This window comes from Cryptococcus neoformans, chromosome 8, assembly GCF_000149385.1.
Source record: "Cryptococcus neoformans var. neoformans B-3501A chromosome 8, whole genome shotgun sequence".
Taxonomy (NCBI): domain Eukaryota; kingdom Fungi; phylum Basidiomycota; class Tremellomycetes; order Tremellales; family Cryptococcaceae; genus Cryptococcus; species Cryptococcus deneoformans.
Window position 1 is genome coordinate 90042 of NC_009184.1, and position 15136 is coordinate 105177.

Genomic DNA, 15136 nt, shown 5'->3' on the forward strand with positions numbered 1-15136 from the left:
CTAGATTCTTCCATCAATGATTACGATGGGAAAGACGATAAAGTGGGATGACAAACCCACCTGCCATTCTGTCGGGGCAGGCGGATATTAAATACCGCGTTTTCCGTCATTACTTAATTATGTATGGCCGGCTCTTCCCACCACGTACCGGAGGTCATTTGCACCCGCAACCCCGTACCAGTCCCCTCAGATCTTATCATATCATCAGTCTTTCTGTAATCCCTGGCCTGTTATTTTCAGCTTAATATACTTATCCGGCCCTGAAAATGAGCTGCAATCACGGGACATAAAATCACAGCCCAAACCCCGAGGTCGAAAAAAAAAGAACTGAATTTACCCATTTTCGATTTAATCGTCGTAATTCCCGGCGCCGAATAGGGACAACCCTTGATCTCCCCCACTTTACCCACTCTGAGACATAACCGGAACGGGAGGTCGAAATACGTATCGATGGCTCACGAAGGCGAAAAGTGGGGGAGGACTCAACGGTTTATCATAGAGTGGGAGTGATGGCAGATGGGCATCATCCCATGCTCATTCATCCTCTGTCTCACAGAACTTGATTGTTCATCTATAATAACCTAGGCGTTTCAAGGATATTATACCGCTCCAAGCTTCTCTGCTCGCAACGGCGGTCTGTATCGATTCTTACTCCACTGCCGCCTATATATCACGCCTACCCCCCATCAACAATACGATCGTATTACAAATCTTGCAAGCCCGAAGCCAGAAGTCTTTCAACGTTCGTCACCTCTCGAGCGATTGTCACCTTTTACATTATCTTTGTCGCTTCACCCGTCGCCTGCCCGCCGATCATTCCGAACACTGAAGGGTGGTTTTGGTGGCGCCTGTCTTTTCGTTAGGCCAACTTTTTGCAGAAAAGAGTAGACAACTAGCTTTTTTTCGATAGCTTCGAACCCCCCACTCTCTCGGTATCTTGCCAGTATAAAACGTGGGCGATCCCGGCAACTTTGACGGCAACCACATATATTCCTACATAATACCAACAACAGGCACTCAACAGCAACACGATGTCTCTTGTCCAATCCAGCTCCGATATTCTTTTTATATCACCCACAGTCATCTCTGGGGAAGAGTATGTACAACCATTTGTCGCCGATGTCCTCATCTCCGGAGGCCGTATCGCCCGTATTGCCCAACCTGGTACTCTCTCCAACCAATTCGGTGCTGAGGTCCGTAAGGTAGAAGCCACGGGGTATGTTCTATGTCCTGGCTTCATCGATCTTCACGCACACTCGGACTTGTACCTCCTTACTCATCCGGACCATGAAGCCAAGATCTCTCAAGGCTGTACTGTAAGCCATCATCATTTCTCAGTCACCACTCACCTTTCCATGCCGTGTTTCAAAGGCTGAGTTGACGCTATCATGTAGACGGAAGTAGTTGGCCAAGATGGTATTTCCTACGCTCCAGTGCAGACAAAAGCCCAAATGAAAGCCATTCGTGAGCAAATCACTGGTTGGAACGGCAATCCGAATGAGGAAGACCATCCAGGTGTTGGGCTGTTCGAATGGAACACTGTGGGAGAGTATTTGGACTGTCTTGAGAGGAACAAGACGGCAACCAATGTCGCTATGCTCGTGCCTCAAGTGAGTGCCTCGAGCCTAGCAGGATGTAAAAGCTGATGATTGATTAGGGCAATCTGAGACTGCTGGCTTGTGGTCCTTGGGATGAGGTAGCTACAGCAGACGAGATCACAGTTCAAGAGAAGCTATTGCGACAGGCTATGCTTGAAGGTGCAGTTGGCATGTCAAGGTAAGATATCTTCCCCCCGCCCATACTTCCGTTGCTGATAAATTCATAGCGGTTTGACGTATACTCCTGGGATGTACGCTTCAACGTCGGAGCTAGCACGCCTCTGTCGAGTACTTGGCGAAGAATTCCCCGGGGCTTTCTATGCTCCTCATCACCGAAGCTATGGGTTCAAAGCGCTTGAGAGCTACGCTGAGATGCTCGGTCTTGGTCGAGATACTGGTTGTCCCATACGTAAGTACAATGGAACAGTGATCGACCCATATCTGAAATTTACTAGATCTCACTCACGCTACTCTCAACTTTTCTGAGAACAAGGGCAAAGCCCCCTTGCTCATCTCTATGATTGACGCTGCTCGCTCTGATGGGTGTGATATCTCCCTCGACACCTACCCTTATCTCCCAGGCTGCACAACGCTTGCTGCATTGTTACCTAGCTGGGCAAGTTCGGGAGGACCGGCGGAGACATTGAAAAGGCTGCGGGATGAAATTTCAAGAGAGAAGATCCGGAGAGCAGTGGAGGACACTGGGTGCGATGGCGGACATGGCATACCGACCAACTGGGATGAGATTCAGGTGAGTCAATCCAAGGATCAAGTGAACCTTGTATTAACGCGGCTTTCGCAGATCGGCTCAACCACTCATCCTGACCTTGCATCATACTCTGGACGCCGCGTCTCTGAAGTTGCACGTTCACTGAAAGTGCCATCCATCAAGGTTTTCTTTGATGTCCTGATCAAAGACAAGCTCGCTACAAGTTGTATCATGCATATCGGCAACGAGGAAAATGTGAGAGAAATCATGTGCCATGAGACGCATTGCTCTGGTAGTGATGCTATTCTGCATGGGAAAACGTTACATCCTAGGGTAAGTGACAACCATTCATTGGCACTAAGACTCCGCTAACGCTGCCGATAGGCATACGGAACGTTCCCCCGCTTCTTGGGACATTACGCTCGTGACCTAGGTATCATGCCCCTCCCAGCCATGGTCGCCCATCTTACCTCTCGTCCCGCTAAGCGACTAGGCGTTTATCCCTCTCGAGGCCTCATCGCAGAAGGTTCAGTAGCCGATATCGTAGTTTTTGATCCTGAAGCCATTAGGGATAAGGCCACGTATGAGAAGCCGAAGCAGAAGGCTGAGGGAATTAGATTCGTGCTCGTGAATGGAGAGGTTGCGGTAGATGAGACACGCTTGACGGGGATGAGAGGAGGTAAGGTGCTCAGGCGAAGGGAAGGTGGGAAAGTGTGGTAGAGATCTTCTTGGGCACTGCCCTTGAGAGTTATCTTACACAGATATAAGATATACTGTTGTTTCTTGGCTTGTTTTGCGAATAAAACATTTTGAGAAAACTAAAATAGGTTGTAATTATGCATAAGTATCGTTGAAAACGTATACACAGTATATGCTATGATTGTGGAGGAGCCGACAAAGCTGACCAAGCCTCATTACAGTAGACAATACGTGCAATAGACAATAATATGAGATCAGAAATAAGTTCCCTTCGTGTTTTTGTCGTCGGGCAGCTCTTCTGATTGCTTCCGAACGACAGCGTTAATAGAGGACCGCAGACTGCAGTACTACAAGTACCATTTCCTTACCACTCATTGCCATGCATGTGATCGGCAAATCATTTATTCCCGTCCAATTGCTCTCCCCACCCTTTCCCCCACCTTCTATTGTTCTCAAGAATGAAACTGTTCTTTCCGTACGACTCCGGCGCCCGGGCCCTCTACCAAATGATACCTCCGCCACCCCCACTTTCCCCCACTCTGAGCCGTATACAAGGCGTACCTCCACTTTGATAACCTCCACCATCCATCGGATAAGTCGGCACTGCACGCGAATTCGCCGAGACCTGCATTCTGACCCGCTTCACGATTCGTTCGTGCACGGCAGGAAGGGAATCGTCTATCAGATGGGGTCTGCGTTTCCCGTGTAAAAGCATCCAGCCTTGACCTTCTTATACAGCCATCTATCCCTCGAAGCATCTACAAACGACATCCATGTCAACATTCACTCCCCTTTCCCTCTACTCCCTCCCCTCCAAGTCAGCCCTCGTGGACGAGTTTGTGGGACAACCGCTCTCAGCTCTTCGTACACCTGCGCTCATAGTTGACCGTAAGAAATTCAAGGACAACTGTGAAAGAGTTGCTAGCAATGCCAAAGAGAGAGGAATGAAATTTAGGGCACATGTGAAGAGTAAGTTTCCATCGATGTTTTTGTGGAGATGATGCTGATAAAGTATATAGCGCACAAGACTACAGAGGGGACGAGGATGCAGGTAGAAGCTGCAGGAGGGGTCAAGGCCACCATTGCATCCACAATGGTAGAAGTTTGGCAGATTGTTGAAGCGGGTCTTGTGAATGAGGGTCTGGTAAACGACGTATATCTACCCAGCTTGTAATGATATTGGAGGTCCAGCTGACGGCCTCGGTGCAGATTTTGTACTCCATGCCTATAAGTGCCGACAAGCTGGAAGATATCAACTCTGTCCAAGAGATAGTGGGAGCTCAGGCCACTATCCGCTTAATGGTAGACCATGCAGAACAGATCAGGATTTTGCAGTCATTCAGCCAGAAAATTCAGAGACCTGCCAGATGGTCAGTCTTTGTCAAAGTCGACGGTGGTGGAAAGTGAGTCTCTTACCTTGTATGGACGGATGACCAGAGTGGGTGACAGAATGGTGGGGAAGTCAAGATGAAGTCAAACTGATGAGACCGGTAGACGGGCAGGTGCTCCGGCGGAAAGTGAGCAAATGAAAGAGCTTATTCAAGCTCTCGTTGAATCTCAAGACTATGTCGAGATCTTTGGCTTCTACTCTCGTCAGTGTCCCATTCCAATTCTTTATTATGTGGCTTACAAACTTATACACTAGATTTCGGGCAATCGTATGCCTCCGATTCCCTTTCAGCTGGGTCGTCCTACTTCGCTGGCGAGATTAACTGTGTTCAGACAGCAGCAAAGATTGCTAGGAACCTAGGTGCCAAAGGGAAATGGACGTTGTCAGTCGGTGCTACACCAACAGCCCATGCAGCTGTCCAAGAAGCTGTCAAAGAGCACGGTCCTCTTGAAGGAGAGCTTGAACTGTAAACTCAGTCTTTGTTTCTGTGTGTGGACTGCGCTGACCCCTTGTCTCTGATTAGACATGCAGGCTGCTACTGTATGTGTGACCTTCAGCAATGTGCCACTTCCCTCGTCTCTTACTCAGACGTGGCGATTTCTGTTCTGGGTCGAGTCGTCTCCGTTTATCCCTTGAGAAAGGAAGCGATGTGCGATGTTGGTGCACTTTCTGTATCCAAAGATACCGGCAGGTTCACTGGGTTCGGTCGAGTTGTGAAACCTGACTACGCTACGGGCTGGGACCTTGGAAGGATCAGTCAAGAGCATGGGACACTTGTACACCGTCAGGGGGAGGATATCAAAGAAGGAAACGAGCTCAAGATTGGGAACTCTGTGCAAATCATCCCTCAACATGCGTGCTTAGTCTGTGCTTGCTTCCCTTGGTTGTACGTGGTGGATGATGGGGGTAATGAAGTCGTGGATGTTTGGGTTCCTTGGAAGGGATGGTAGCTGAAGTACGGTACAAAGACAAGTATTGCATCAGATGGAGCATGCACTATAACAAAAACACTATGAAACATGACCATGTACAAGTACAAAGCTACAAAAATCAACAATTGGCGGTGTCCCAACGACAGCCTTTTTTGTGTTACCCCCGAAACTGTCTACAACTACCATGCAACATGCACTGCACACTTTCTCTCAAACTCGACTGGTTTCAAAATCCCAAAATACAATAAAATGAACAGGTTTCCTCCCATCCTTTCCATCTTATCTCTTGTGCCCGATTAACATTCTTAACATAGCCGCATTCTCCCGTGCGGTAGACTCGCCCAATTCCAGCTGCCCAGCGACGTATTCTATCAGCGCATCAACTTCTCCATCGGTAGATTCATGCCTGCCGGGTGTCTGGAGTATCTTATCAAGCCATGCAATGATGGTGGCTTGTCGATCTATTATGGGAAGATGAGCGGTGGAGTAAGTTGTAGGATGTTGACGACGCTGGGAAGTAGATTCTGGGGTTGCAGAGGTCCAGTTGTATGCCCGGCACACCAACTGCAGGTGGAGTGAGCATTTCACCATCATTAAAAAACAATGACGCACAGTGGTAAGGAAGACAGCCCAAGGTGTGTACAGACCCCAGTCGGCAAAGAGAGCCTGACGAAGATACCTTGCACACTGCCATACACAAGTCCATGCATCTTCTGTTTTTGCCCAAAGTTTCAGTCTTCGCTTGGCATCGGAATACTGCCTTGGGCCGACTACGACAGTATTCAGCATTGTCATGACGCAAGGAATTGACTCACTTGTTGATCCGCAAAACGTAGTGGCGCCGGCAGCAACACAGAGCATCGGGCTTAGAGGTAAATTTAATAGTGGTTCAAGCCTCAAAAGGGCGAATACTTACATATCACTCAAGATAGAGATGTTGCAGATGGCAAAGGTATCTCTCAAATCCCTGGACTCTATTGCATCCCCCATCCGGATGACTTCAGCTTCATAGGTCGCGCGCATGTTAATGACAGCTTTTTGATGAAAGAGTAAGATAATCTTGTCGAACTATAGTAGACGGACCTACCTTTGAAGACGATAGATCTCCAATGTTTCGTCCCCTCTCTGAACCTGATACCCATGCCGCCCCTCGTCCTACAATCCCATGCAATTGCAATCAAGCCTATCAGCACCATCTGAACTGTCAGACTGTTTTCCAGATCGACTTTGAAAGACAATTTCTCCAGCGCCAAGGCCGCGAGGATAGCGGATGAGTAACCATCTGAAACTGTAGAGACCTGGAACTCGGGATGTAATCCCGGGAGATAACCGGAACGAGCATTGGACTTTCGAGGTGTAGGCGGTGTGCTTGGGGGTGGGCCTCGCATGCGAAACCATTCCTGAGCGGTAGGTGCCTCCCATTGACGACGTGTACATGGCAAGGTGAGATGATGAGCGAAAATGGATAGTTGACGAGAGCAATGTTGGTTCCAAAAGGCGGAAAGTTGGGTATCAATGAGGAGAACGCAGTATGCAGCGCGTCGTCGTTCTGAATATCAGTATTTTGCTTAAGAGTTTCGGACTCACCTTCTTCCTTTGCCCAAGCAGCCCAAGCTTCCTCCTGATGAATCTCATTCTCAGGCTTTCCCACTACGCCGATGCCCTTTTTTCTGGAGTGGGCTACCATTACCGGCCACATACACTGCGCCACAAACTGACTCTCTGCTGTGGAGTACCAGGTGTCATGCACATGACAAAGACAGAAAGTCTGAAGTGTAGAGATAGGCATATCCAGTCCGCATTCTTGTACAAGAACTCCTCGAATCTTTTGGACGAGATGACTGAAATCTCGACGAGGAGTCATGTGCACGGAGCCGATGATAGCCATCATAAGAACGAGCTCAGTGGGAGCCGTGTCCAGATCGAAGGTGCCCCGGTGGATAAAAGGGAATGTAGGGGCCGTACGAGTCCAGTATGTCTGTAAAGCTTCGATAACCCAAGATAATGGGACGTCAAACTCCTTGGAACTATGTCAGCTGAGCCGCACAGAAGAAGCTGCAACTTACGGGGAATGAACTCTGTAATCGAGCAACGAGCATGGCACTTGCTACATTGTCTTGTCCTCTCTCCGCAGATTCTTGCTGCTGCACACGAGGAAGCATAGGCATATCCCATGGCATATCCACCATTGGCTCGTTGAATGGCGGGGCCAGTGTTTCATGTAGTAGCGCCTCCCATTGCTCTGGAGCCCATAAAGAGAATCCCCAATCTCCCATAATATCTCCAACAGAAAAGTCACTGACAGGCGGATTGGAGCTGTTTGGTATTTGAAGGCTACCATCATAAGGGGCATTCATTGGTACAGCAGTGCTACTGGAGGTTATCGGGAATATGGCTGTCTGCGACGACGACGGGCCAGGCTGTTGCCCAGTCGTTGTGTTTATTGGAGGAGGTAGAGATGCACGCTGAACAGTGGATTCCTCTTGGGAACCGCTTTCGCTCCTCGACCGTTTAAAAGGATTTGATCCGGTAGGATCTTCGCCGCAGATGTTTCGTTTCTCATGTCGCTGAAGGAGATCGTATCGTTTGAATTCTCTGCGGCAAGTCGGGCAATTATATGAAGTTTGTGAATCTTTAGGACAACTCAGCCAACAAAATTCAGATATCGTACCGAATTACACATACGGTTAGCGGCGTGACGAAGTAAATGGTCCTGAAAAGTTTGCGGACAACAGTAGTAGTATCAGTAACAAAAAAAACACAATGATGTGATGACTACAATTGCTTACCTTCCTTGTGAATGTTTTTTGGCACCCCGGGTGGGCACACTTGAACCCGAACATATCTGGCTCCATGTCCTACGTTCGTCGAGGAGCCCAAGGAAGTGAGAAGCGGGATTGCGGGCGTCGGAGAGGATATATAGAGGATACGGTTGTAGAAGGCCCAACTACCTCCTCCAGGCGGCGCTCAGCGACAATCTCAGCGAAAAAAGAAGCTTGAGAATTTGCTTCCGCTCGCCCCACTGATGGAAGTCAAGACCTCTCTTCTTTTCCTTGCTTTGGACACGCTTTGATTTTTCTTTATGCTATGCCTCTGCGAGTATTACGGGATTGTTCTTCCCCTCCGATTGAAGAGGAAGCATCCAAACGGAAGTTGATAGGGCCACCAACTGATGAAAAAAGGCTCTGTCGCGTTGCGCGCCTCCTGGTTGACTAATTTTCCATCAACGCGTCTGTATTATGCACGCGACTTGATGATTCCTGATTTCCCCCCCTGCCGGCCGGCAGATAATTACTGTGGTGACTTTCAGGTGACGAACCATGGTCAGTCATAGACGGTTCATGGCCAAAAAATACATCGAAAAGTTGGCCTTTTATCATTTTTTCTTGCAACTTCCTTTCTATGCTCTGCCTAAACTACTGTCTTCAGCGTGTTTCGCAGCTGGCGGTCGAACGCTGATTTTATTTCAAGGTTTTTGAACTTCTGACCAATCATTTTGTCGTACCTACCCCTGGATGCTGTCTTGTACTGAGTACTGAATATCATGAGTGAAAACGGAATAATGCATGGTGTATTCAATAGATTATGTTGCACAGCAAGTATAAAATTAAAGCACCGTAATAAGAGATAAGAGTTACAAGTTGTGCCTCATGCCTCATGTGCCTCATTCAACCGCTATAGCCGGATGGACCTGGTTTCTGATTTCTGATTCCTCAGGGAAGTTCCCGGCACCTGAACAACAAAAGGACCTGATCCCTGAACTAAACGCGTACGCGAGGGACAGTTGACGTCGGATCGCCATCCACAAGATCCACGCATCCAGCGAGCATCCCAATAACTAATCCCTCCCATCAGTCGTTCATCTGTCGTCATCATTTGCTTTGGCAGAACTAATTTTGAGAATCTCGGATTTGGGAGACGAAAGGTAAAGACTAAAGACTGAAGACTGGAGACTGCGGGAAGATGAACACGTAAATATAGCGCAGTGCCTACAAGATCATGCTAGATAAGCACGTAGACTGACTTCGAGGCTCCTGCCTTACTTTATAATTCCATCTTCTACTTCCCAGCAATCAAACAAGGCAGGAAATACCATGACAACAAGTTACAAAGAAAAGGCATTGGGTCCATTGATGGGATACATATATAGTACTCGAGTGTGAACATATAATATGGACTTCTGGTTTGAACTTTGGCTGATTGACTTTGATGACAAAAGCTGGTATAATTTACCGCATACAACAAGAAATCTGCACATTTCACTTTGCTCGACCTTTAATTATCATTTGCAATACACTTTCTGTATTGTACTCACCATATCCCAACGGGGAAAAAGACAGCATCCACTCTTCATCCCTGGCTTTGAGTAATTTCAAGCATACTCATCAACGTGCTTACTCGCCGCTCTCCCCCCTGGTCCAATGCCCAACCCTACCAGCTCCCTACTCCTAAACTCATGCGAAGTATACACCTTGCCCGCCCAAACGTTAGCCCCTTGCATTTCAGGGGAGGTGTATGTGGCGGAGGGTTGGATGCCAAAGGGCGGGGAGATGGCTGTTGAGAGAATAGAGGTGAAGTGAGGAGCTAAGAAGGTGAGGATAGTGGACGGAGGAAGGATGTGAGTGATAGATGAGGATGAGAGTGGGGGGGAAAAAGAGGGGAGAATGGAGGTGTCAAGGGCGAGGGAGGACGAAGAGGAAGAGATGGCATGGGAGAGACGGGCGAGGGCACGGGCGGTAGGATCAGGGTCAGAGAGAGCGTCAGCGGTAGGTGATGGATGGGAAGTAGTAAAGACAATTCGAAGCGGGTCGGATGATTCAAGTCGGGGTAGGTAAGGCTCAGCGAGTTTCCTGGCGATAGAGAAGGTCAGTTTCCCGTTGATGATTTCTGTCGAGCATAGCAAAAGAGCGTTGACCACGAGTCTCGCATGCTCTTCTCCTATCTTAAGACTTCTTATTGCGCCATTTCCTCTTCTATTCCCGTTCTTGGAGAGTGCGATAGCGATGACGCTTAATCTCGGGATGGTCCTTGCCAAGTATTCTTGCGCAATAATGCTGTCTACGATTTCGAGCTCCGCCGAGTCAAGCAGGTCGAGCACCATATCCAGCCCTTCCCCATCCTCATCCTGAGCAAACTTTTCACCTATTTCCAACAATCTCGCCAAATTACTCTTTTCCTCCCCCTTTTCGACTCTCATCAAGTCATCCTCCCTAACACTGGCACCTAGGTCAATGAGGCAAGCAAGAGCAGCCTTGCCTAATGATAGGCGCTGCCATGCCGCAGCATGCCTTGCAGAGGTGTCAGGCCCTAAGAGCGGGACAAAGGGGTGGTCGGTCGCTAATAGAGGCTCCACCGACGGATGAAAAGCCCATTTGTAGTTATTCTTAATTTTTGACGAGAACGTTGATGTCGGTATACGGAAGAGGTATTCTAAAGCATTAGGACGCTCGAGTAAAGAGGGAATTATGCTGTCGTCCAAGTCTGATAATAAATCAAGACATTCAAGTGTTCTTGATATAACTTCTGGTCGGGTATAGGCGTTCAACAGGTCGATCAGACAGTCTGGTGAATCGCCTGCCCAGCGCCAGAGCCAAGATGGATCTTCTTTTTCCAAAGCCAGCTCTGATGGCCTCTGCTCTTTTACTGCATTCTCCTGTTCTGGGTCATCTCCCGGTGACTCGTCTGTATTGCCGTAGACTGAGATGGAGAGCTTCTCTACAGGGGCACGTAACATCATCATCCGGCTGGTGGTCTGCAAACATGAGTGTATCAACTGCTCGCTCTTTCGTGGCGATTACGAGACATCACCTACGCCTTGGGGCATATCAATAGGGTAATCTACCGGGTGCAATGCTGCGTTGTATGTGATGTTGGTAGAGAGAAGGGCGTTGACAGGGTTGGATGGAGAAACGTTGAAGAGCAACTGTCCCGTCCAGTTTGAAGGGTATGTTACGCTGACAACTCAAATAAGCATTCCTTTGATCGACCCGAACCTTGCAGATGCAGTACAGATAAATATACCTACCCAGAGCCATCAGGACATCTCACGCCCTCTGGTGTGATTCTCACTGAGGATACGCGGACTGGGCAGGAGAAGCGGATCACAAGCAAGGACGAAGAGGTGTTTGTGGGGTAGAGAGATGGGGAAGATGAGTGGTAGAGGAGTTCGAGAGCCATCGTACGGTAGAGAGAGAGAGGAAATATGATATGGAGGAGCGAAGGTATGGGTGAAGGGATGATTTTGATTATGAAACACTAATTAACGTACTTCGTTGCTCCGCCTCCAGCCAGCAGCGAAAAGAGCATCCGCGAACAAGTCAAACCGGCGGCCATCTCCCTTTTCTACCAAACAAAAAAATAATAAATAAAATATTCCCAGTCGTTGTATAGCCTGAGCTCCAAATACTAAGGCTGATAGGCGGCAAGAAACAGCATGCATCAAAACCGTCATGAGGTAGGTATACACAGCCTATTCATCTATGCTTCCGATAACAGTTACAGACTCGACCAGTATGATTCTATGATAATTTCTGCCTCTCCAACTGTTTCTCCAATGCGGACCCAGGGTGTTCCTCCATATCGCCTTCGCTGTTCGCTCTTTCGTGGAAGGCGGGACCAACGCCGGCACCGGGATGTTGAGGTGCAGGAGGAGCCGGGGGAAGCTCATGACTACAAAAAGATCGAATTAGTAATGAAACAAAATGTTGCGGGTGGGGAAAAAGAAGTAGGGATAGGACGACGTACGAGTCTTTCCTGGCGGGAGGCATAGATTGTTGCCTCACGAGGTATCGGAAACTCCTGACCTCTTCGAGGATCAAATCCCTCATCCCGCTGACGGAATCTTCTTCTTCAAAGGAAAAGTCAAACGGGACTTCGCAAAGGGGTTCGTCGGCGGGATCGTGCCATACCGCAAGACTAATAATCATCGTGAGCTAAATGCAAGCAAGGGGTGTCGAAGGCGATAAAGACACACTACTGGTGTTCTAGGGCTTCTTCGCAGCCATATCTCTTGGCGGGGTCAAATGTTAACAGTTTGCTCAACAAATCCAACGCCAAGGGAGATGCGTTAGGATACAATGTCTCAAACTTGACGCGCGGCTTGATGGGCAGGCTCCTGATGTAATCCTGAGCTCTTGGCGAACCAACTCTCCGGAGAGTGTCTTCAGTGGGGGTACCGAGAAGGTTGAGGATCTTGTTCAGCTGATCGACGTAATCTTCACCCTTGAAAATGGGTTTACCGCCAAGAAGTTCGGCGAGGATACATCCAACAGACCACATATCGATGCTTGAAGTGTAATTGGCAAATGAAAGCATAATTTCGGGGGCTCGATACCATCTTGTGGCGACATCTACAAGCAATGAGCTTTCCATCCTGGGCTGTTTTATACCATTTTATATCACTGCTTGCTACGCCCAGCCTACTTACATTCAGTCATGAACCCGGCTTGACCTTGATCCGTCTGCACCGCTCCAGGCTGGAAACCACGAGCTAAACCGAAATCACAAATCTTGAGCTCGCAATCGGCATTCACGAGAAGGTTTCCAGGTTTCAGATCTCGGTGGAGGACGTTGGCAGAGTGAATGTACTAATCGATCAGAGTCAGTTATGACAAAATTTTCTTGTTACACCAATGTTATGAGCGCACCTTGAGACCACAGAGAGTTTGATATAAGAATGATTGGAAGTGCGCATCGGAAAGAGGTTGTCCAGATCGAATCTATGCCTGCGATCAGCGTACATATTATACTCAGTAACTAAGTGCTTACAATGGCATGTAAATCAGCCTCCATGAGCTCTTCGTACAAGTAGACTTCACGGAATTGTCCTGATCCAGGAGGGTCAAAGACAATGTCCATGTCGTACAAGCTGTTATGAATCAGGATTGCGTGCCGGACAGTGCATATCGCACTCCGAGATTGTAGACATACCAGGTGATCTGTGCGTAACGTCAGCAATTGTTCTAATGTCCGCTTCCATAACAGCTCTCTAATAGTCATCTAAAGAGAATCTAAATAATCATGCCAACTCACATTTTTATGCCCTCTGAAGTGATGTAACAACCTCAACTCTCTCAGACACCGCTTTGTCAAGATCTTCTTTTGAAACACATTCGTTACCTTTTTCACCGCGCATGTTTCTCCCGTACTAGAGTTTCTCGCAGAAGACACGCAACCGTACGCTCCTTGCCCGAGTTCTTTGACAAACTGCCATGGCTGCTGAAGAATGCTACAAAGAAGGTCGGATCAGGATGTGAAGTGGGAATCGAGAAGTGGAGGCAGTGACGTACTAGACGTTGTTGGGTGTCTGGAAAAGGTGCCGGGGAGTGTTGTCCATGGTGAATTTATGTAGGATAGTTGATAGGACGAGTCGTACGGGTGAGCAAGACAAGAAGGAAAAGTGAAAAGTGAAGAAACGGGATCTGGGGTCGTCCGTCGAGGAGAAACACGAACTTTCACAGCCATGCGCAGGTGGAGGCAGTCAATTATGTAAACAATGGCACGCCTAGTTCCAGGCATGCCTTACTGTGTTATTTTGTGCTCTCCTTTTCAACTAAACAGGCGCGCAGCTTACTCACCACCGGCCGTCCCCGTCCACCAAAATATTTCGGCCATTTCGCATCAACATCTGCGTCTTCAACATACTTCTCTTCACACTCCCGGCATGCCTCCTAAAGCCCCTGTCAAGCGCACGGCGGCTTCATCCTCCACTACTGCTCCTCGAAAAGCTCCTCGCGCTGGCCCATCTACGACAACAGCAACCGCAAAGCGGCCCGCCACAACTTCCTCAACAGTAGCTAAGGGCAAAGCGCCAGCTCGACCGTCGGCATCTACACAGGTCGATGTTAAGCCCAAAATTGAAGATACTAGGGGAGAGGAGGAATGGGCAGATTTAATGAAGCAGCAGTATGGCGATAAGAAGGGCGCTGATTGGTATTCCAAGGGTGTGAAGACTGTCGAAGCAAGTATTCTCCCTGAATGATATAGACTTGAACTGATACTGTTGCAGGATAAATGGCAACTTCTCCCAGCTTTTCTCAAAGTAAAAGGCCTTGTCAAGCAGCATCTTGACTCCTTTAACTATTTTGTCAATGTCGACATCAAAGCTATTCTTGCGGCCAACTCTCTTGTCATTTCAGATATCAACCCCAAGTACTACATCCGATATACCGACATCCGTGTAGGGCGTCCAGCACGACATGATGCTAATCAAGTGGCCTCTGCTCTTTCGCCGATGGAGTGTCGATTGACAGATTCCACATATAGCGCGCCGATCTATGTGGATGTGGAATACATGGGAGAAGAAAAGAGGAGCAAGCAGAGGGGTGTGCAGATTGGCATGTTGCCAGTAATGTTGAGGAGCGATTTGTGTAACCTCAAAGGGAAGAATGAGGCGGAGCTAGCGAGGATGGGAGAGTGCCCGATGGATCCGGGAGGATATTTCGTTGTTAAGGGAACGGAGAAGGTCATATTGGTGCAAGAGCAGTTGAGCAAGAATCGTATCTTGGTAATGAAGGATAAGAAGGATGAGGTGATGGCTGAAGTTACATCGTGAGTCATTCGTTCTTCGTATCTCTATCGCCATGGTCAGAAGCTTCAACCAGACTGGGATTTTGGTCGGATTGGTCGAGCCAGTTCAGTCTTTTTGAATTGCGGCCAGTCCCCTGATCAAAACGAATTTGTTCGCGCCGAACCAGTTGGAGGCTTGGTTTTTAAAACCACGCTAATTCGCTTTGGGACACAATGGCTCGTTGTAATGCTGATCATGCACAGTTCAACGCACGACCGAGTTGTCAAAACCTATGTCGTC

At 48.4% G+C, this 15136-nt stretch overlaps 6 protein-coding genes across 6 annotated transcripts in view; 3 read left to right on the forward strand and 3 right to left on the reverse strand.

The window, feature by feature from the left end:
- Window positions 1–1031: 1031 nt before the first annotated feature.
- Window positions 1032–3027, forward strand: CNBH0360 (hypothetical protein; the record flags this gene model as incomplete). Its single annotated transcript, XM_768896.1, has 7 exons — window positions 1032–1316; window positions 1395–1610; window positions 1658–1776; window positions 1826–2007; window positions 2054–2349; window positions 2401–2640; window positions 2692–3027. The coding sequence occupies 7 exons, from the start codon at window positions 1032–1034 to the stop codon at window positions 3025–3027; spliced, it is 1674 nt and encodes a 557-aa protein (XP_773989.1).
- Window positions 3028–3779: 752 nt separating this feature from the next.
- CNBH0370 (hypothetical protein) lies at window positions 3780–5346 on the forward strand (the record flags this gene model as incomplete). Its single annotated transcript, XM_768897.1, has 6 exons — window positions 3780–3975; window positions 4026–4159; window positions 4216–4409; window positions 4501–4598; window positions 4652–4862; window positions 4920–5346. 6 exons carry the CDS (start codon window positions 3780–3782, stop codon window positions 5344–5346), a joined length of 1260 nt encoding a protein of 419 aa, XP_773990.1.
- A 261-nt stretch (window positions 5347–5607) lies between these two features.
- CNBH0380 (hypothetical protein) lies at window positions 5608–8171 on the reverse strand (the record flags this gene model as incomplete). Its single annotated transcript, XM_768898.1, has 9 exons — window positions 5608–5892; window positions 5941–6098; window positions 6144–6193; window positions 6245–6362; window positions 6416–6877; window positions 6916–7348; window positions 7395–7960; window positions 8014–8041; window positions 8118–8171. 9 exons carry the CDS (start codon window positions 8169–8171, stop codon window positions 5608–5610), a joined length of 2154 nt encoding a protein of 717 aa, XP_773991.1.
- Window positions 8172–9700: 1529 nt separating this feature from the next.
- CNBH0390 (hypothetical protein) lies at window positions 9701–11505 on the reverse strand (the record flags this gene model as incomplete). The annotated part of the gene is made up of 3 exons (XM_768899.1): window positions 9701–11080; window positions 11141–11282; window positions 11354–11505. 3 exons carry the CDS (start codon window positions 11503–11505, stop codon window positions 9701–9703), a joined length of 1674 nt encoding a protein of 557 aa, XP_773992.1.
- Window positions 11506–11846: 341 nt separating this feature from the next.
- CNBH0400 (hypothetical protein) lies at window positions 11847–13663 on the reverse strand (the record flags this gene model as incomplete). The annotated part of the gene is made up of 9 exons (XM_768900.1): window positions 11847–11997; window positions 12073–12243; window positions 12302–12677; window positions 12755–12914; window positions 12975–13046; window positions 13096–13195; window positions 13258–13265; window positions 13360–13555; window positions 13617–13663. The coding sequence occupies 9 exons, from the start codon at window positions 13661–13663 to the stop codon at window positions 11847–11849; spliced, it is 1281 nt and encodes a 426-aa protein (XP_773993.1).
- Window positions 13664–14221: 558 nt separating this feature from the next.
- Window positions 14222–15136, forward strand: part of CNBH0410 (hypothetical protein) — a gene marked incomplete at both ends in the record, with an annotated part of 3816 nt that continues 2901 nt past the window's right edge. Inside the window, 3 exons of the mRNA XM_768901.1 lie at window positions 14222–14287; window positions 14336–14877; window positions 15100–15136. The exon at window positions 15100–15136 is cut by the window's right edge and continues 2159 nt beyond it. Coding sequence (XP_773994.1) covers window positions 14222–14287; window positions 14336–14877; window positions 15100–15136 — 645 coding nt within the window. The remainder of the gene's footprint in view (window positions 14288–14335; window positions 14878–15099) is intronic.